This window comes from Poromitra crassiceps (assembly GCF_964638095.1).
Source record: "Poromitra crassiceps genome assembly, chromosome: 20".
Classification (NCBI taxonomy): Eukaryota; Metazoa; Chordata; class Actinopteri; order Beryciformes; family Melamphaidae; genus Poromitra; species Poromitra crassiceps.
The window spans coordinates 4961218-4984351 of record NC_139637.1 but is presented as its reverse complement, the minus strand read 5'-3'; the positions used below and the strand labels follow the sequence as shown (position 1 = coordinate 4984351).

Here is a 23134-nt window from a genome sequence, read left to right as displayed (position 1 = left end):
GCTTTGCCGAAAATGTAGCCTAATCAGCCTAATTAACTGCAGGCTGTCTACTTTACTACTGTCTACTCTACAGCTGTGAAGCGTTTTGTTGATTAGGGCAGCTGTGAAGCGGAGTGATCTACACACAGTGAAGCGCCAGTGCATTATCATGAAATATTGGCACTGGTAGGATCCCTCTTGTCCAATCAAATTGCCCGGCCGGAACTAACTGTTGTATAAAAATCATTAAATAATTTCTAAATGCAACTATAGATTTGTCAGTTCTGCTTCTCTTGTATTTTATTTCCTTAATTAAACTCCCTCTTCTTCCTATAATCACATTGATGAATTGAAAAGACAGGCAGGTGATCGCTAATGTCGTTCGTTAATAATCCACTCATTGTTGTTTTCCATAATGGTTTGTGAATATGTTGTTCATCAGAGTGGCACAGTGGGATGTTATCTGACACACACTGTGCATCTGGTTGTTGTGCATATATGTATGTTACATCTCCAATGCTCTGTGATGTCCATATGAAATAAACCTCACCTAACCGAACCTCTTCTGCTTGGTTTTGTGACTGTTGGGAAAAAGGCTCATACTGTACATTACTTCAATAATTCCATCTGTCATTTTACGTTTGTTGGGATTCAACAGGTCTATGTGGAAATCCCCACAAAAGTCATTGACCTTTTGCTTTGTTATGGTAAACAACCTTTCCATATTTTCCGCGCAGGTTTCCATGTGAGATGCTGGTTCTCTAGACACACTGTGAGTGCTTCATAACTTCACAGAACACCTGAGGTTCCTAAGCAACCGCCATTACGTTTGCTGCTACACAACTCTAAAATAACACAACGCTCCGTGCTTCAGCCATCATAGGCACACAGCATGGTAACTTGGTAACAGATCTCTCTCACACACGCACGCACACACACGCACGCACACACACACACATATTCTCTCCCTCTCTGTAACACCACTAATCACAAAGTGACATCTCAAGTATCTGAAAGGAAACTGCTCACCCATAACAAGCTCCTGAGAATCTCCATGGAGCGTGGAATGCCAAGATAAAAAATTATAATAAAAAAGGCCAGGTACAGTTACTGTACACCTTATTATCAACAGAGAAGAAATGTGTTTGCAATATCCAGATGAGCAGAAACACAACATACACCAGGGGTGCCCACACTTTTTCAGCTTGGGAGCTACTTTTAAAATGACCACGTCCAAGTGATCTACCAAACATATTTATTTATATATATATACACTGAGTATACAGTGGAAAACAGTGGAAACAGTGGAAAAACAGTAAAAAAAAAAAAAAAAAAATCCCCCCCCTTCCCTCAATGCCATGCGATCGACCACACTACCTTCGCGATCGACCGGTCGATCGCGATCGACATATTGGGCACCCCTGACATACACGGTAATATAAGACAACAAATTCATATATTCATATATTGGATCTACCTTGATTGTCTCTGCTTATGCACTGTATTGTAATATTATCAGTGCATTATTGCACAGTGTTGTCAGTGTCTTGTAGGAGAAATGTACTTTTCCTTGTTTTTGCTCAAACCTGTTTGCTCCTGTAGCTATTGCAGCTGTCATGTTTATTATAATCTGTCATGTCGTCTGATGTTGTTTTTTGTTTACTGTGTTGTTGATGCCTGCTGCAAATCTAATTTCCTTCAGGATATCAATAAAACTGAACTGAACTGAACTGATAACCCATTGATACCTGATGCAGCATTTGCGTGTATATCCCTCATTTGTGTGTGTATCCCTTTAAGACCGCAAACCGCGTGACGCGGTTCGCGGTCTTAAAGGGCTACACACACACAAATGCTGCATCAGGTATCAATGGGTTAATCACACTGCGTTCTGGGCCCATTGCCCGTTGGCCTGTTCTATTCTACCTATCTGCTGTGACCCAGGTTAATAAGAGCTCTTACTGACGGAGCAAACACACTTTTATATCTCCCTTATACTCGACAAGCGGCCTAGGCTAGCATGCTTGCATGGCCCAACAGCGCCACACGCTGGCCACACTGACCCACTGCTCAGAAGCGGAGCTTAGAAAAAGTGAAAGGCGAGTGAGTGGGCGATCACGACAAAAGAGCTGTGATGATCTGAGTCCAGGCTCCCAACAGGCCGGCCGACACGCTGACACGGCCGACACGCTGACACCTGAGCCGAGTCCAGGGAGGGCGTCGCTGACATCAGAGCGACAGGCTGCCAGCGATAGGCTGCTCAATGTGACGGCTCGCCAGAGGGTGGAGCTGCACCTGGCACAGCGCCAGCAAGCTGAGTCATCAGTCCCGGGGACCAGCGGGGGCCGACCCGTGGCGACCCTCAGCACCCGAGGGTGCCCACTCCCAACCTGGACTGCAGAGTGGAAAGAACAAGCCATGGTCAGACTCTTGCAGACAGCCACGCTGACTCGGACTGAATGTGGCACAAATAGAATAGCGACAGAGCCGCTCCGCTGGTGGTTTCAATTATCCTCTGCCGGCTGTTTGCGACGCCACAAAGCAGTCCAAGAATTCAACTCCGATAGAAAAGCAAACCAATCAATCACAGGAGGCAAAAAGTCCTCAGAGCCCAGGTGTTTGATTGGCCGTCGGCACCAGGCGACTCTCTTTGCAGAGACATCTGCCCTCTGCTGGGCAGCTGCAGCTCACGTGGGCAGGATCCATTAGATTAGAGACTCAAACCCAGAGAAAAAAGCACGTCTGTCAATCTTATCTTGACTTGTGGCTAAAAGCACAGCAAGCGGTCTGGTTTTTTAAAAGCAGCATCGTTATGGCGGCAATACAGAGAGAACAACGTGCAAACCTTAACCTCAGTGTGGATTCACTTTGATATCATTGCTGCATATTCAGGTCCGGATTTGATACAAGTCCATATTATTTATCCTAAAACAAAATATAATGCGATCGCCTGGACCCGGGCACAGATAGCGCAGATGAACGGGTTTGAGTGAGAAATAGACATCAAACTTTACTCCACTACTGTCAATTGTCTCCCCCTATATCTGCTTACTGTGCTATTGAGCGACCAGAGGAGCGTGTCGTCTGCTGGCAAGCCAACAGACACCCAACTGGCAAGTGTGCAAGTTGTAACCATCAGGAAACTGTTCAACATGTGTTGCTGCTGGAATGTGAGAGTTATGAAGAGGAGAGGAAGGTACTGAAATCAGCTTTACAGAAAGCTAAGCTAAACTTCACTGTAGGGACAGTACTAGGAAAAGCAGTAAGATGACTATACAATCAGTTAATAAAGTATTTGAAAGAAACTGGGTTAGTCGATAGGATTTAGATACCTTTTTTCTTTTAATATTTTCTGTCAATATCTAACGTTCCACACTCCAGTCCGGTAGGTGGCGGTAATGCACGTTTAAGCTGGTTGCCAACCGCCAATCAAATCCATAGAAGTAGAAGAAGGAGGAAGTGATCGGGACGGGAGAGCGAGAAAAAGAAGAAAACGAGATGCTGGAGAATTGCTAGTAGCAGATATTTAAGAAACTTTTAGAACACGTTTTTCCTCCTACAGTCTTATAGTTTACCAGTTTAGTGACCTACTAATCGGGAGTGTAAACTGTAAGTGAGACTGGCTGATATATAGTAGACTTCGGCTAGAAGTTACTGAGAGTTATTCTCCAGTCAATGCACTGTTAGCAAGCTAGTTGGCTAAGCTAGCTAAAGACGTCTATCAGCGTGGAGCGCTCTGTTAACCCAGCAGACATACGCCGCTGCTACGCCTGCCTACAGAGGATCAGCACGGACAGTCGGACACACCAGATAGCGCTTTGAGCCACCTGTGGATGCTCAAACTTCCTCTGGCAACGTTGGATTTCGTGCTGACCAAGGAGCTTCGCCGAGAAGAGCCTGGTGACGCGAGGTTACCAAGCAGCTACCAGAAGCAACGCCTCTAACCTCTTCTGATCTCTAATGACTTCTTCACAAGAGGTGAGAACATTAGAATCTGTTGGTACATTTAATCTGTTAGCTCGCCTATTTATAGGATGTTGTGCTGTATGTCAGAATGATTACTAAGTATTCTCTCTCCCTCGCTAACATTAGCCTGTTAGCTTGGTTCTTCCTACATTTATGATGAGATATTTCACAATGCAAAGCTGCTGCTGTTGTCCAGGTCTGGATCAAATAAAATAACATGCCATTTATTTTATGATGTGACATTTTCTGACATGTTACAGACAGTGTTGGGCAAGTTACATTCATACCTGAGTAGTACAGTACAGGTCATACACAGGCTGTAGGCCTAGTCTATTTCAACACACAGGCTGTAGGCCTAGTCTATTTCAACACACAGGCTGTAGGCCTAGTCTATTTCAACACACAGGCTGTAGGCCTAGTCTATTTCAACAACACACAGGCTGTAGGCCTATTCTATTTAAACACAGGCTGTAGGCCTAGTCTATTTCAACACACAGGCTGTAGGCCTAGTCTATTTCAACACAGTAGGCCTAGTCTATTTCAACACAGGAAACAAGGCTGGCTTCCTCTCCCTGACTCGTTCATCCATCAATGTGGACACAAATCAATTTATACTTCCTACTTATAATTTCAGAAGGAAATATTGTACTTTCTACTCCACTACACTGATTTCACAGCTTTGTTATGATCATCATTGTGTTCCCTGTCTTACCAACCTGTTTACCAAACTGTTACCTGTTTGATTATGTCACAGCTGATTGGCAGGAAGAGATCTGGTGGAGGAAGAGAGCAAGAGACAAAGATGACTTCTTCACAAGAGGTGAGAACATTGGAATTAGGGATGGGCATTTTAAGCAATTTAAATACTCGAGTACTCTCCTTCTATTATGAACGAGTGCTCGAGCACTCGTGCGCGGGGGGGGGGGGGGGTCTGTGTGATTACTATGCTAATGACTGAGCAGGGGTTATCTGCTGGCTGTTCACTCATTGCGTTTTTGCATGGAAAAAGCACTACCTGGAGCATTTTTTGTCAGGAGAGGAACTGACTGATATTGGGTGACGCTAAGCTAACATCTAAAGCCTACCTCAGACAGTAGCCTATCCGATGGTTGGATGGATGGCATTAGCGCTTTGGAGCAGACACGTTGTGAAACAAGCGAAGGCATTTCCATGTCCATTGTCCAGCAATGTCAGGTTATTGTCCAGTATCATCCATTTTACTTTATGATCACTGTTACATTAACGTAAATCCACGGATTACAAGGTCCGGTGTTCTGCCAAAAAGTGAAAACTGACCAGTGTGATTAACGTTACAGCTGCAGCTGAATAGTGATCACCATTAGGGATGCAACGATTATAAATTTTGATGTACGATTATAGTCTGAGAAAAAACCACGATTATCACGGTTTCACGATTATTGTTATGGACGTATAAAAATCACATGAGCATTCTCTAAATAGAGGTTTTATTGTATTTCCCCCACAATCTTAACAGTTGCTGCCTTCCGGAATACTAATGCACGATATGGATTTTTACAGCCGATAGTATAGGCCTACGCTAACCGATAAATATTCTCCTGGCCAATAACCGATACGTTAAACATACTATTGTTACTTTTTTCACATTTTTGTATTTAAAAAAATAAGTTCTTAACCTGTATTTTATGCACACCTGGGATTAAAAAAAGAAGAAAGGGCAGATGTAGTGAGCAAAGATGGATGATTTAATATTCCATGGCTCTGACCTAATCAAATCTAACTGACATCACTATTGTGAACATAAAACAAACAACATTTCTGATATAATATATATATATATATAATACAAAAAATATTTTATTATTATTTTATAGACGCGAAAGCCTATAGCTGCTTAGTCTGCAGAAAAAAACACAAAAGGCATAGTAACTTAGACTCTTATTGGCATGTTACTGGCAACTAAATGTGCCGTCTGAAATGAATTTTGCATTGGGGTCAGTTCTATTGAAGTGATGATGGGGCAGGCATGGAAAGCCTCACTATAAGCCATCATGTGTCGTTTCACTTTTTACTGGAAAATGCTCCCTCTGGATTAAAGAAAGGACACTCTGTGGTGTTGACTGGTGTTTGTTATGTAAATGTGCGCATTTGTTTTCCTTGTCTCAGTCAGATCATGACTGCCAAGCAGCTAGCTACGTTAGCTTCACGTTATTAGGCCTACATGTAACGTTAGCGGGTTGCTTTTGGAGTTGACACAAACCCTTGATGTTTCTTTTCGTGTAAAGCATGCGGTTCTCTATGGTTTAGGCCAGCGCTGGGAGCATGAAGTGCTTTAAATGCGGGGATGTTTGGTCACAACGAGCTTGAGGAACTATGTACGCTAGGCTATGGCCAGCTAGCTAACATTAGCCACAACAGCTAACGACGTTAACGTCAATGACTGTATGTTAACGCTAAACAAATCCGCTGCCTCTTCCCCACGTTTGGTTTAACGTAACACCAGCTCAGACTTTCCCCTAATCTCAGAAACCTTGCGGGACATGTATTGCAACATTTATGTTGGGCATCCATGGCTAGGCTACAGACTGGCTACTACTGGGAGACATGGCAGCTGCCTGTGTTTGGTGCCTCCGCTAAATAGTCCGTGCGGAAACGAAGCGAGAGAGACAGGTTCCTCTCCTTCCAGCGCCGTCTGCGCCGCATGGGAGTTTAAACTGACGGACTGTTGTGAAACAAAACACTCGGTGTAGCGGAGCCTCTGCGGTTATATAACCGTGACGTTTTAAATCGCGGTTAATAGTCAAACCGGTTAACCCCTGCATCCCTAATCACCATGAAGCGATTGTCTCCCAAAAAGTGATTCTTTCTCCACATTTCTTGTGACTAACGTTATGGGAAACGACAGTGTAGTCAGTAAACTAGTGCAATGTTTTGAATGAGTTTTATCGGGCGTGCGCTATGAAGAAGCGTGCGTATCATTCGGGAGAATATTTCCAGCCACCATTTTCGGGATGAGCTGGAAAACGTCCGGTTAAAACTTTCAAAATAATGTTACTTAAACAAAAGTAAATAGCTTATTGATGCACGTTGGAGGAGAAAAAGTATGTCAACGAATGAAGCAGCAAACCTTGTATCAAAATACTCATGATGTTATATGGCGTGAAACTGTGGCTGTAACGCATTACTCAAAATAAATAAGGTTTAATAAGCGTTTTATTTTGAAAGCAACAAAGCGGATGACGTACTTGTACATTCTGGCTGACTTGACGCCCGTGCAGTTCATGCTGCCAGATCCACATGACGATGCGTGCGTAGATCTTAGACCATTTTTAAAGGGGTGGGGAGTGGGGCGAGTACCTGAACAGCAGAAACGTTACTCGAATACTGACGTTATGAACGAGTGCTCGAGTACCCGAGTACTCGCACCCATCCCTAATTGGAATCTGTTGGTAAATTTAATCTGTTAGCTCGATGTTGTTGATGTATGTCACAATGATTACTAAGTATTCTCTCTCCCTCGCTAACTTTGCTAACATTAGCCTGTTAGCTTGGTTCTTCCTACGATGAGATATTTCACAATGCAAAGCTGCTGCTGTTGTCCAGGTCTGGATGAAATAAAATAACGTGTCATTTATTTTATGATGGGACATTTTCTGATATGTTACACACAGTGTTGGGCAAGTTACATTCAAAATGTACCTACTAGTTATTTTCTTTTGAAAGTAATAAGTTACTTTACAATATTATTGTCTGTGTAGAGTAACTTGTTACTTATCACACTACTTTTGCGTTGCTTTCACCAAAATAACCGCAGAACGACACCACCGTCCCGAAAAAGATTTTCAACCGCCCTAAAGTCAGTGTAAACCATCCACAGTTCTAAATGTTATCCTTTTACTTTGTTATTGTCATCTATAGTGGTTATCTGCATAAAAAACACAATTTGATTAGGAAATGATTATATATTTAAGATGTGCTTTGATCAAAATAAAAAATTAAGTCTTGGGCCAAGACTTAATTAATTAAAACTACTAATGCCAAGACTCTTGGCATTAGTAGTTTTAATTATTATAAGCTGCTTAGAACTATAGTGTAGGAAGTTACAGTAAACAGGGCATAATTCCCTCTAATATTTTTGTGTGAAGTCATAACGTTATAATTGACCTTCAACCAATACTTGACTTTACTGAGTAGATGAATGCATCATAATGTAACTCAATGCACCCTAACGAGGAGCTGACAGCAGCTCAGTTTCAAGTTGTTACTCACATTACTTGACATAGTACAGTAACTGGTATAATTTCCTAATGGCTAAAAGTAATATATTACCTGTAATGTGTTACTTTTGTAATGTGTTTCCCCCAACACTGGTTACACAGTACATACAACAAGATATGTTTATCTGTTAGCATATGCTTTCATATCATAAAATACTTGGTCAGATATAGTAATGACTTATATCCTTTATATCTTCCTCCATGAAACAGAGAGACACCAACAGACCAAAACGCCACCGCTCTCTGCAGTGTGGGACATCTTTCAGTCAGTCAGGTGACCTAAAAACACATCAACGCATTCACACTGGAGAGAAGCCATTCTCCTGTGACCAATGTGGGAGGAGCTTCAGTCAGTCAAGTCACCTAAAAACACATCAACGCATTCACACTGGAGAGAAGCCATACTCCTGTGACCAATGTGGAAGCAGCTTCAGTCAGTCAAGTGACCTAAAAAAACATCAACGCATTCACACTGGAGAGAAGCCATTCTCCTGTGACCAATGTGGGAGGAGCTTCAGTCAGTCAAGTGCCCTAAAAATACATCAACGCATTCACACTGGAGAGAAGCCATTCTCCTGTGACCAATGTGGAAGCAGCTTCAGTCTGTTAACTAACCTAACAAGACATCAACGCATTCACACTGGAGAGAAGTCGTACTCCTGTGACCAATGTGGGAGGAGCTTCAGTCGCTCAAGTACCCTAAAAACACATCAACGCATTCACACTGGAGAGAAGCCATTCTCCTGTGACCAATGTGGAAGCAGCTTCAGTCACTCAAGTCACCTAAAAAGACATCAACGCATTCACACTGGAGAGAAGCCATACTGGTGTGACCAATGTGGGAGGAGCTTCAGTCAGTTAAGTGACCTTAAAAGACATCAACGCATTCACACTGGAGAGAAGCCATACTGGTGTGAACTATGTCCGAGAAGGTTCAGTGAGTCAAGTCAACTAACAAAACATCAACACATTCACACTGGAGAGAAGCCATTCTCCTGTGACCAATGTGAGGGCAGCTTCAGTCGCTCAAGTGACCTAGCAGAACATCAACAACACATTCACAGAAAGTGTTCGGGCTAGCCTCACGCATTCACACTGGAGAGAAGCCATACTGGTGTGAACTATGTCCGAGAAGGTTCAGTCTCTCAGGTCAACTAAAAAGACATCAACGCATTCACACTGGAGAGAAGCCATTCTCCTGTGACCAATGTGGAAGCAGCTTCAGTTGGTCAGGTGACCTAAAAACTCAACGCATTCACACTGGAGAGAAGCCGTACTGGTGTGACGGGGTGTACGTTTTCCTCTCACCTGTGGTGCTATTTATCCACCTAGATCGTTTTGTGTTAGTTGCCTGAGTTTTGGAGATATCAGCCCTAAAGATTTCTGCCTTCTCTCAAATACAATGGAACTGGATGACACTCGGCTTGTGGTGGTCAAGTGACAAAAACATACATTTGAAAAACTCAACAGCAATATGTCTCTTTCCAGAAATCATGACCAGGTTTCGCTGTCCCTACTAGTGCGTAAATATCGTTGTTGCTCTACTGTTTTAATGGACCGTTTTTCTCATATAAAGTGTTTAGGGATGCACCGATATGAAAATTTTGGCCGATACCGATAACGGATATTGACATTGGCTGAGTTTCCCAACAAAGAAGCTTCTTAAGAGTTAAGAAGCTTCTTAAGGAGTTAAGAAGCTTCTTAAGGGCCTGTGTCCACCTGGCGTCTTTTCCTCAGGTCCAGCGTCTATTTTCAATTGTTTCCAATGGGAGGAGAGCGTATGCGAGCGCACACGGACGTGTAGAGAAAGTGCAGAGCGCCCAGCGTCTTTTTTCGGCGTTTTTGTGCGCCGACTCCCAGCGCTTCCAGCTGAAAATATTTTAACTTTTCAGAAAGACGCTGGTGTCGGCTGCTCCTTTTCTGGTAACTAATCATATGGAAAAACTATCGCAACAGAGACAGAACGGCTCAATTGTGGGAGCAGATCGGCTAGACACTTAATATTTCTGGTGAGTGTTGTGCTTACTGCTTTTAATAGCGTAGCCTACCTGTGTTGTTAGCTTGCTAGCTGTCAGCTATCAAGCTGAACTAACGTTACTTGCAGACTGCTTCCTTGTATATTGTGCGCTGGGATCAGCGTTCCCCAGCGCACTCCCAGCTTTTAACGTCGGAAAAAGAAGCTAGGTGGACACAGGCCCTAAGGAGTTAAGAAGGCTCCAAAGAAGTGTTTCCCAAACGCCTTCTTAACAGAAGAGAAAAATAAAAAAAATAGAAGGCTCTTAAGAAGCATCTTAACTGGAGCGGCTCACTTGATGGCACTCTGAGCCCAGCAGTGGGCCACGACTCAGTGGTTGAGAAACACTGTTAACACGTTCAGTGCCAGCGACGCCATATGGCGTCATTAGAAATTTACCGTACAGTGCCAGCGACGCCAAATGGCGTCATAACTCCAAATTGTTTTTTTGACGGGGGGGTGTCGATCTAAGCTTCTTACGTCGCCTCTAACAATATTGTAGCTATTGGAGGTCGATAACCTATTTTACAAACCCATTAGGTGGCGACAGCACTCTCCTGATCAGAGAAAAAGGAGCCAAACACACAGAAATAGTCACTGGGCAAAATGAGGAAATCGCATCGCATCCGTCCGTATGCATCGACGTGCCTCCATAAACGAGCACAACGCCAGCTGTGCCCCCAGCAGCAGCATCCGCTGTCACAACTGAGCACTTCCATGTACGCTGCAACAGCACATTCACATAATCAGCATTATTATTCCGAACTGGAAGCATGCCAGCCCGTGACAAACACACGCGGAACCAAAAAGCTGAATGTCGCGCACCATTCACTGTGTGTGCGCAGCAAACTCAGCAGAGACTGAGAGCCACCAGACACATAAGACACACCCAGGAGGCGTGTGCAGTTGAGGGGGGGGGGGGGGGGAGCACGGAGAGCAGCAGAGCAGCATACACTTCACCCAGACAGACCCAGACATCAGAAAATTAGCTTCAGAGTCAGAGATGTGCTTGAAATGTTTAATTTCACAAAAGGCTCGTTATCTCAGCTCGTAGAAAAAAAGGTATGTTTTTCGTTCAATCAAGCTATCTTCTCCGGCTCATAACTAAAGAACGGAAAATGGGATCAATAAACTTTTTTTTGCAGGTGATAGAAGAGAGTCTCATCGTTATTTGTGCGTGTTCAGTGTTTACATAGTAATTATTAAAAAAATTATATGACTGTTTTAAAATGCATTGCGGCCTATGTGGCACAGCAAGCAACCTTTTGCCCAAGGGCCGTGGCACTGAAAGTGTTAACACCTAATCATGGTCATGTTAAACTTTATTAAACATTATTTATTTCAGACATGGACTGCAGTTCAAATTGCTTTATATACACAGCATACAACAAAACAGAGAAACACTACAGAATTTAAGCGACCTTGGGTTCTGTGAAAGGTGCTATATAAATCCACAACATTATAAAAGGAATCCATTCTGATTAGAGGAATATAGCCTACGGTAAAACATTTAAAACACAAGTAACCATACATACAGGGGAGATTTTCAAGTGTTCCTCAATTTTAAACACTAAAGGGTGCATGAAAGAAAGGAAAAAGGGAAAAACACAAGAGGAACAGTGGACACAAGTATCTCCTTTTGCCTGACGCGGCTGGATCTGCCAGTGTTTCGTCATTAAGAAGGTGTTAAGAATGCCCCAGACCCTTCTTACAAAACCTTCTTAACGAAAGATCATCTTAGCGCTAAGAAGCTTTTGGGAAACGCAGCCTTCTTAACGGAGGATAATTGGAAGATAATTTTAGGCTAAGAAGCAATCGGGAAACGCGTTGGCTTCGTTGGCTTCTTACGGAAGCCTTAAGAAGGGTCAAAGAAGCTTCTTAGCGCTAAGAAGCTTTTGGGAAACGCATGCCTTCGTAAAGAAGCAATTGGGAAACGCGTTTGCTTCTTAACACATTGAGTGCCAGCGACGCCATATGGCGTCATTAGAAATTTACCGTAGGCTGCCAGCGACGCCAAATGGCGTCAGTAACTCGAAATTGTTTTTTTGACGGGGGGGTGTCGATCTATGCCTCTTACATCGCCTCTTACAATATGATAGCTATTGAATGTGTCTAACCTATTTTACAGAACCCTTAGGTGGCGACAGCGCACTCCAGATGAGAGAAAGTGGAGTAAAACACACAGAAGAAGTCGTTTGGGAAGAGGAAATCGCCTCGCATCCGTCCGTATGCAGCTGCTTCATTGAAGCATAACGTAGCTGTGCCCCTGCAGCAGCCAATCTGCTGTCACAATTGAGCACCTCGTGTCCGCTGCATTCGCATGATCAGCCGTGGAGTTCTCAACTGGAAGCATGGTGACATACACGCGGGTGTAAAAAAGCTGGACTAGCGGACTTTTCACTGCTGAGCACACGCAGAGCAAACGCACTCACAGCAGAGCAGAGCAGAGAGATACTCCTCCCACAACGGGGGGGGGGGAGGAGGGGGGGAGGTGGGGCACGCAGGACACTACAGACCCAGGCAGCTGCAGCATTACATCAGAAAATATTAGCAATGAGTCAATGATGTGCTTGAAATGCTTCCTTTCACAAAAGGGTCATTATCTCAGCTCGTAGAAAAAAAGGTCTGTTTTTGGTCTAATCAAGCTATCTTCTCCGGCTCATAACTAAAGAACGGAAAATGGGATCAATAAACTTTTTTTTGCAGGTGATAGAAGAGAGTCTCATCGTTATTTGTGCGTGTTCAGTGTTTACATAGTAATTATTAAAGAAATTATATGACTGTTTTAAAATGCATTGCGGCCTATGTGGCACAGTACAGCACCTTTTGCCCAAGGGCCGTGGCACTCAAAGTGTTAAGGGGGCCTTAAGAAGGGTTGAATTAGCTTCTTAGCGCAAAGAAGCTTTTGGGAAACCCAGCCATTGCTGTTATGGCCGCTAACCGATATTTACCGATGTCGATATGATCTGTATACAAACACATTTCTATGATAATAATATTTTGTGAAAATTTGTGAAAATTTTGGCTACCGATAACCAATATTAACATTGCAACATCAGACCTATTTAACATAATGCCGATATGTTAAAAAATGACTGACATCGGCCGATACCAATATGATTGTCGATATATCGTGCATCCCTAAAAGTGTTGAATATGTCTAAAAATAAGGCATATTAAATTATCCTTTGTCAAAGTCAGATTCTTCACATACTCCATTCCAGTTATAAATCATTAAATAATTTCTAAATGCAACTATAGATTTGTCAGTTCTGCTTCTCTTGTATTTTATTTCCTTAATTAAACTCCCTCTTCTTCCTATAATCACATTCATGAATTGAAAAGACAGGCAGGTGATCGCTAATGTCGTTAATTAATAATCCACTCAGTGTTGTTTTCCATAATGGTTTGTGAATATATTGTTCATCAGAGTGGTACAGTGGGATGTTATCTGACACACACTGTGCATCTGGTTGTTGTGCATAATATGTATGTTACATCTCCAATGCTCTGTGATGTCCATATGAAATAAACCTCACCTAACCGAACCTCTTCTGCTTGGTTTTGTGACTGTTGGGAAAAAGGCTCCTACTGTACATTACTTCAATAATTCCATCTGTCATTTTACGTTTGTCCGGATTCAACAGGTCTATGTGGAAATCCCCACAAACCTCATTGACCTTTTGCTTTGTTATGGTAAACAACCTTTCCATATTTTCCGTGCAGGTTTCCATGTGAGATGCTGGTTCTCTAGACACACTGTGAGTGCTTCATAACTTCACAGAACACCTGAGGTTCTCTAGACACACTGTGAGTGCTTCATAACTTCACAGAACACCTGAGGTTCTCTAGACACACTGTGAGTGCTTCATAACTTCACAGAACACCTGAGGTTCTCTAGACACACTGTGAGTGCTTCATAACTTCACAGAACACCTGAGGTTCTCTAGACCATACATGGGCAACATACGGCCCGCGATGGAATTGCAAAAAAAAAAAAATTTTTTTTTTTTTTTTTTTTTTTTACAGTGCACCTGAACGCAACATGCAAGATACCGGCTGAATAAGTGTCCAAATGTTCATGTCATTCTGGCCAATACTCTTCTGTTATAGCATTTCAGTCTGGAATATGGAATATATTTCAATAATATTTATGACTAAAAGGCTAAAAGTAATCTCATGTGTAAGAAATGACTGTTCTACATTGAAGTAGAAATTTAAATAATTAACTTGTTGGTTTTGGATTTATTTAGCTTCAAGAGTGCATTTTTGTTCTTGTGTGACCCTCAACACAGGCTTTGAGAATCCCGGGCCACTTACTGATACTTAAGCTTAAAATAACCCACTCATATTCTGGTTTATTTCAAGAAAAACATTTCGGCTAGTGGAAATTCGAATTGGCTGGTAACTTTAAAATCTAGCTGCCATATTGGCAGGTGGTCAAAAAAGTTAATTTCAAGCACTGAAGAGGGAGAGCGGGTGGTGACATAGGAGTGAGTGAGAAAAGGATCAAATATTGGTGGTTAAGACTGAATAATGACATCACAACTGTTAATTTAAAATGAGTTATTCCTCTAAACCTGGCTTCAAATGCCCAAAATGTTTCGCGCTGGCGCCGTTCGGCCCTCAGCAAAAACTGGTAGCGAGGACATTTTTTTGTGGCCCTCTCTATGATCAAAGTTGCCCATCCATGGGTTACAGCATGACAATATTTGTTCGGCCCCCGGCAACAATCTGGGTTTCTCATGTGGCCCCCCATGAAAAACAGTTGCCCACCCCTGCTCTAGACACACTGTGAGTGCTTCATAACTTCACAGAACACCTGAGGTTCTCTAGACACACTGTGAGTGCTTCATAACTTCACAGAACACCTGAGGTTCTCTAGACACACTGTGAGTGCTTCATAACTTCACAGAACACCTGAGGTTCTCTAGACACACTGTGAGTGCTTCATAACTTCACAGAACACCTGAGGTTCTCTAGACACACTGTGAGTGCTTCATAACTTCACAGAACACCTGAGGTTCTCTAGACACACTGTGAGTGCTTCATAACTTCACAGAACACCTGAGGTTCTCTAGACACACTGTGAGTGCTTTATAACTTCACAGAACACCTGAGGTTCTCTAGACACACTGTGAGTGCTTCATAACTTCACAGAACACCTGAGGTTCTCTAGACACACTGTGAGTGCTTCATAACTTCACAGAACACCTGAGGTTCCTCTAGACACACTGTGAGTGCTTCATAACTTCACAGAACACCTGAGGTTCTCTAGACACACTGTGAGTGCTTCATAACTTCACAGAACACCTGAGGTTCTCTAGACACACTGTGAGTGCTTCATAACTTCACAGAACACCTGAGGTTCCTAAGCCAGTGGTTCTCAAATGGGGGTCCGTGGCACTTTGCCAGGGGGTCCGCGAAAAGTTTTCAAGTAATTTTTTTTTTTTTTTTTTTTAATTAAAAAATAAAATGCTACATGTTACTTATTCCTTCTCAAACTACTTCCTACATGGTGCTAGTCTATCAAAATATCTTGGCTGTCATTGATTGTGTTGCATAGTGGTTTTCTTTTCTTTTTTTATATATAATTTATTAAGAGGAAAAAGAGGTGTACAGAGTTATGCAGGAAAGTACAAATCAAGGGGGTTGTCCCTCCATATTTTCAAATTTACCCCCATTCCTCTCCTCCCCAACCCACCCCCATTGCCGAAGCACAAGCACAAAAAACATAGCATAGTGGTTTTCTGTACTGTTGACAAATTGTGATATTGTAAGTCGGATAAAACAAAAGTGTCTGCTAAATGACGTAATGTAAATGTAATGTAATAAAAAAAAAAAAATTTTTTTTTTGCAAAATCTTCATAGTTCAACGAAAATAGTTTATGCTTTAAATCTAAAATCGTTCATGGATTACGTAAGGGATAATGTATATTGAGGCGGTGATTACGGGGGAAATAATGACCGACAGGTGGATTGAGCCCGACGCGCCAGCGGAGGGCTTAATCGTTCACCTGAAGGTCATTATTTCCCAGTAATCACCACCTCAATATACATTATCCCGCTTAGAACACGGCCTACAACTAAATCATTCAATAATCGGACAAAAATAATTATTCAAATAGATTTTTTAATAGCGTTTTCAATGACAAAGCGGTTTCATTCGTAATTGGCACACAAGACACCACAGCTGCAACTGGTTGGCCTAATTAGTAGTGTCTGCAGACAAAAAGCTCTTATCAACTGATTAATCCAGGTGTGGCAGAGCAGCGGTCGGTTGTCGAGAAATAATGACCGGTGAATATTGTTGATTGACCAATCAGAATCGAGTATTCAAGAGAGCCGTGTTCTAAATTCTAATAACAAACCTATCAAATTAAAAGTCAAGCACGTTACCGTGGAAACAATTAAGCTTAGTCCAAAATCACAAATCAGAATGAGGGGGTCCCCGGTATATTTTCTATCTTGTAAGGGGTCCTTGGCTGAAAAACATTTGAGAACCTCTGTCCTAAGCAACCGCCACTACGTTTGCCGCTACACAACTCTAAAATAACACAACGCTCCGTGCTTCAGCCATCATAGGCACACAGCATGGTAACTTGGTAACAGATCTCTCTCACACGCACACGCACACGCACACACACACACACACACACATACACTAATCACAAAGTGACATCTCAAGTATCTGAAAGGAAACTGCTCACCCATAACAAGCTCCTGAGAATCTCCATAGAGCGTGGAATTCCAAGATAAAAAAATTATAATAAAAAAGGCCAGGTACAGTTACTGTACACCTTATTATCAACAGAGAAGAAATGTGTTTGCAATATCCAGATGAGCAGAAACACAACATACACGGTAATATAAGACAACAAATTCATATATTCATATTTTGAATCTACCTTGATTGTCTCTGCTTATGCACTGTATTGTGTTATCAGTGCATTATTGCACAGTGTTGTCAGTGTCTTGTAGGGGAAATGTACTTTTACTTGTTTTTGCTCAAACCTGTTTGCTCCCGTAGCTATTGCAGCTGTCATGTTTATTATAATCTGTCATGTCGTCTGATGTTGTTTTTTGTTTACTGTGTTGTTGATGCCTGCTGCAAATCTAATTTCCTTCAGGATATCAATAAAACTGAACTGAACTGAACTGAACTGATAACCCATTGATACCTGATGCAGCATTTGTGTGTATATCCCTCATTTGTGTGTGTATCCCTTTAAGACCGCTAACCGCGTGACGCTTAAAGGGCTACACACACACAAATGCTGCATCAGGTATCAATGGGTTAATCACACTGCGTTCTGGGCCCATTGCCCGTTGGCCTGTTCTATTCTACCTAATCTGCTGTGACCCAGGTTAAAAAGAGCTCTTACTGACGGAGCAAACACACTTTTATATCTCCCTTATACTCGACAAGCGGCCTAGGCTAGCACGCCTGCATGGCCCGACAGCGCCACACGCTGGCCACACTGACCCACTGCTCAGAAGCGGAGATTAGAAAAAGTGAAAGGCGAGTGAGTGGGCGATCACGACAAAAGAGCTGTGATGATCTGAGTCCAGGCCGGCCGACACGCTGACACGGCCGACATGCTCACACCTGAGCCGAGTCCAGGGAGGGCGTCGCTGACATCAGAGCGACAGGCTGCCAGCGATAGGCTGCTCAATGCGACGGCTCGCCAGAGGGTGGAGCTGCACCTGGCACAGCGCCAGCAAGCTGAGTCATCAGTCCCGGGGACCAGCGGGGGCGACCCCGCGGCGACCCCCAACACCCGAGGGTGCCCACTCCCAACCTGGACTGCGGAGTGGAAAGAACAAGCCATGGTCAGGCTCTTGCAGACAGCCACGCTGACTCGGACTGAATGTGGCACAAATAGAATACCAGGGCGACAGAGCCGCTCCGCTGGTGGTTTCATGTATCCTCTGCCGGTTTGCGACGCCACAAAGCAGTCCAAGAATTCAACTCTGATAGAAAAACAAACAAACCAATCAATCACAGGAGGCAAAAAGTCCTCAGAGCCCAGGTGTTTGATTGGCCGTCGGCACCAGGCTGCTCTACTGGTGGTCGACTCTCTTTGCAGAGACATCTGCCCTCTGCTGGGCAGCTGCAGCTCACGTGGGCAGGATCCATTAAGCAGCGTTTCTCAACTGGTGGGTCGCGACCCAAAGGTGGGGCCGTTTTGATTGGGTCGCGGACATTGGCCCAAAAAAAAAAACGTAAAACAAACAACATACAACAAACGTTTTTGATGTACCTCAGCACTCAAGACCCCAACAGACAGTCATACACAGGATTCAAGAAAAAGCTCTAAGCAAACATGAAAAGACAAATTGGACGCTGGCATTCTTGTTAGTAGTATTGACATACTGTAGTAGTTTGAAATGTGATGCTTTTATAAATACAGTAGGTGGCAGTATAATGCAACACATGGATGCCAGCCGCCATGAAACCTAAAAGAGGAAGAATAAGCAAAAGGGGAAGAAGGAGTGGTGCGCTTGTTGACCCATTCTGCTTAGTCACTTCTATCTGTGCGGGCGGCTAAATGTAAGTCATATCCATTTCAATCATATATGTAATAAGAGTTCATTTACATTGTTATGCCGAGTCATTTGCATCTGTATATGACACCAATGTAAATCTAGTATTTGATGTATCCTTGTCTTCCTGTAGAAGCACACATAACAATAGGCCTACTTGTAACAGAAAGACAAGAGGACAGTAACATAGTGTAACCAACATAGTGTACGTTGTCTCGTTGTGTTCTTGTCAGACATGCTGTAGTGTAGTGGCTGCATGTCAGCATGTGAGAACATTTATCATCTAGAGAAGTCACACTTCAAAACACAGTCCGTGTTTCACAGGCTGTAGGCCTAGTCTATTTCAACACACAGGCTGTAGGCCTAGTCTATTTCAACACACAGGCTGTAGGCCTAGTCTATTTCAACACACAGGCTGTAGGCCTAGTCTATTTCAACACACAGGCTGTAGGCCTAGTCTATTTCAACACAGGAAATAAGTCAGATAGGGCTGGCTTCCTCTTCCTGACTGGCTCCTCTGCGGCTGCTCTGGGCCGAACATTAACATGAAGCATGAATGTGGACACAAATCAATTTATACTTCCTACTTATAATTTCAGAAGGAAATATTTCTACTTTCTACTCCACTACACTGATTTCACAGCATTGTTATGATCATCATTGTGTTTCCTGTCTTACCAACAGTCTCTGTTTGATTATGTCACAGCTGATTGGCAGGAAGAGATCTGGTGGAGGAAGAGAGCAAGAGACAAAGATGACTTCTTCACAAGAGGTGAGAACATTAGAATCTGTTGGTCAATTTAATCTGTTAGCTCACCTATTTATAGGATGTTGTACTGTATGTCAGAATGATTGCTAAGTATTCTCTCTCCCTCGCTAACTTTGCTAACATTAGCCTGTTTGGCGTGGTTCTTCCTACATTTATGATGAGATATTTCACAATAAGGGCTGGGTATTGGTTCAAATTTCAAGAATCGATTCGGATTCACAAGATTCTCAATCGATTAATCCCGATTCGATTCCGATTCGATTAATTTCAATATCGATATGGTTAGTGATACCATAGACATGTTTTTTTTAGCTGTAACCTGAATTACATGACTGTCCAGTTATGTAACACAGGAGTTCCCAACCTTTTTTGCGCCAAGGACCGGTAGATACATGGGAAAAAAAGTTGCGGACCGGTTGTCAATTTTAATGGTTTTAGTTACACATATATTTACCCACCAGGTGGTGAAAAAGGGTAAATAACAGCCTTTTCATCTGTCAATAAAGACACTTTCACAATTATGCACAGTGATTTGATTTCAGCCTATATAATTTCTAAAAGTAATAATGATCAAACATTTCCATTTATGTAGCCTACACTATTTATGTTTTTGTTTCAACTACAAACATAAATAAATGTCAACTTGAAACTATGTTTCAACTACCACACACAGCCTATAATATTATAGCCTATGTTTATTAAAAAAAATAAAAAATAAAATAAACAATCTCTTTGGACATATGAATCGATATCAAAGGATTAAAATAAAAATTGATTTTTTTTTTTAACCCAGCCCTATTCACAATGCAAAGCTGCTGCTGTTGTCCAGGTCTGGATGAAATAAAATAACGTGCCATTTATTTTATGATGTGACATTTTATGATGACACCACCGTCCCGAAGAAAAGAATGTCAACTGCCCTAAAGTCAATGTAAACTGTCCACAGTTCTAAATGTTATCCTTTTACTTTGTTATTGTCATCTATAGTGGTTATTTGCATCAAAAACACAAATTGATTAAAAGTAGGAAATGATTACATCTTTATTTTTATGTGCTTTGATTAAAAAAATAAAAAGAAGTCTTGGCATTAGTAGTTTTAATTATTATAAGCTGCTTAGAACTATAGTGTAGGAAGTTACAGTAAACAGGGCATAATTCCCTCTAATATTTTTGTGTGAAGTCATAACGTTATAATTGACCTTCAACCAATACTTGACTTTACTGAGTAGATGAATGCATCATAATGTAACTCAATGCACCCTAACGAGGAGCTGACAGCAGCTCAGTTTCAAGTTGTTACTCACATTACTTGACATAGTACAGTAACTGGTATAATTTCCTAATGGCTAAAAGTAATATATTACCTGTAATGTGTTACTTTTGTAATGTGTCTCCCCCAACACTGGTTACACAGTACATACAACAAGATATGTTTATCTGTTAGCATATGCTTTCATATCATAAAATACTTTGTCAGAGATAGTAATGACTTATATCCTTTATATCTTCCTCCATGAAACAGAGAGACACCAACAGACCAAAACGCCACCGCTCTCTGCAGTGTGGGACATCTTTCAGTCAGTCAGGTGCCCTAAAAACACATCAACGCATTCACACTGGAGAGAAGCCATTCTCCTGTGACCAATGTGGGAGGAGCTTCAGTCTCTCAAGTCACCTAAAAAGACATCAACGCATTCACACTGGAGAGAAGCCATTCTCCTGTGACCAATGTGGGAGGAGCTTCAGTCAGTCAAGTCACCTAAAAACACATCAACGCATTCACACTGGAGAGAAGCCATTCTCCTGTGACCAATGTGGGAGGAGCTTCAGTCAGTCAGGTGACCTAAAAATACATCAACGCATTCACACTGGAGAGAAGCCATTCTCCTGTGACCAATGTGGGAGGAGCTTCAGTCAGTCAGGTGACCTAAAAATACATCAACGTATTCACACTGGAGAGAAGCCATTCTCCTGTGACCAATGTGGAAGCAGCTTCAGTCACTCAAATGTCCTAAAAATACATCAACGCATTCACACTGGAGAGAAGCCATTCTCCTGTGACCAATGTGGAAGCAGCTTCAGTCACTCAAATGTCCTAAAAATACATCAACGCATTCACACTGGAGAGAAGCCATTCTCCTGTGACCAATGTGGAAGCAGCTTCAGTCACTCAAATGTCCTCAAAAGACATCAACGCATTCACACTGGAGAGAAGCCATTCTCCTGTGACCAATGTGGGAGGAGCTTCAGTCAGTCAGGTGAACTAAAAACACATCAACGCATTCACACTGGAGAGAAGCCGTACTCCTGTGACCAATGTGGGAGGAGCTTCAGGCAGTCAGGTGAACTAAAAATACATCAACGCATTCACACTGGAGAGAAGCCATACTGGTGTGAACTATGTCCGAGAAGGTTCAGTTGCTCAACTCACCTAACATCACATCAACGCATTCACACTGGAGAGAAGCCGTTCTCCTGTGACCAATGTGAGGGCAGCTTCAGTCTCTCAAGTGACCTAGCAGTACATCAACAACACATTCACAGAAAGTGTTCAGGCTAGCCTCATGCATTCACACTGGAGAGAAGCCATAATGCTGTGACGTGGGGGGTAAGACAAACTCCACTTAAAGGGACAGCTCACCCTAAAATCCAAAATACATATTTTCCTCTCACCTGTGATGCTATTTATCCACCTAGATTGTTTTGTGTTACTTGCCTGAGTTTTGGAGATATCAGCCCTAAAGATTTCTGCCTTCTCTCAAATACAATGGAACTGGATGGCACTCAGCTTGTGGTGGTCGAAGTGACAAAAACATACATTTGAAAAAACTCAACAGCAATATGTCTCTTTCCAGAAATCATGGCCCGGTTATTCAAGATAATCCACAAACCTTGTTGTGAGCAGTTTCATGTAGGAACTATTTTCTTTAGACCGAACTACACCTGCTAGCTGCTAGCTAGTTCCTACATGAGACTGCTCACAACTAGGTCTGTGTTATCTTGGGAAACCGGGTCATGTACTGTTCATTAGGGGTGGGGGAAAAAATCGATACACCACAGTATCGCGATATTTTGCCTGACGATATTGTATCGATATTTGGACGCCAAGTATCGATATTGCAATTTTTTTTTTTTTTTTTTTTTTGCAGGCCATGCCAGGCCACCAGGCTACTATAAACTTTAGTTCCAAGGCCAGCAGTAAACAAACGGTAGCATATTTTCATTTTGTTTTAACAGTAACAGTTTTATCATAACAGTAATTTACAAATTCCCCAGTTGAATGAGGCTGCACAAGATGTTTTGTGTAAGTGAAGTTGCAAAAACTACATAAGTACAGTAGTCCACACACACATCCAGTGTGTGGTGGACTGTAAGTAGACTGTAACAAACAGTTCAGTTTGTCAGGTGCATGCAACTATGACATGACTTTATGAAAGTTGTTGGTCTGTCTACTTGACAATGTTGCTGCAATAAAATGGTTGAAGTCAGATGTACAGACTGAAAAATTGTTCTTATATAAACCAGATGTTGACAAAGTTTTCCTTTGGGGACATCATTTGCAGTTGAAAAAGTAAGAAATCGCAATATATCGAAATATCGCAA

The 23134-nt window shown here is 42.4% G+C and overlaps 2 protein-coding genes across 2 annotated transcripts in view; one reads left to right on the top strand and one right to left on the bottom strand.

The window, feature by feature from the left end:
- gdap1l1 (ganglioside induced differentiation associated protein 1-like 1) overlaps window positions 1–23134 on the bottom strand; it is a gene marked incomplete at its 3' end in the record, with an annotated part of 366738 nt that overhangs the window by 94366 nt on the left and 249238 nt on the right. The gene's annotated exons all lie outside the window — the stretch shown is intronic.
- LOC310795128 (uncharacterized protein) overlaps window positions 17815–23134 on the top strand; it is a gene marked incomplete at both ends in the record, with an annotated part of 148951 nt that continues 143631 nt past the window's right edge. Inside the window, one exon of the mRNA XM_083657168.1 lies at window positions 17815–18340. Within this exon, the coding sequence (XP_083513294.1) occupies window positions 17815–18340 (526 nt within the window). The remainder of the gene's footprint in view (window positions 18341–23134) is intronic.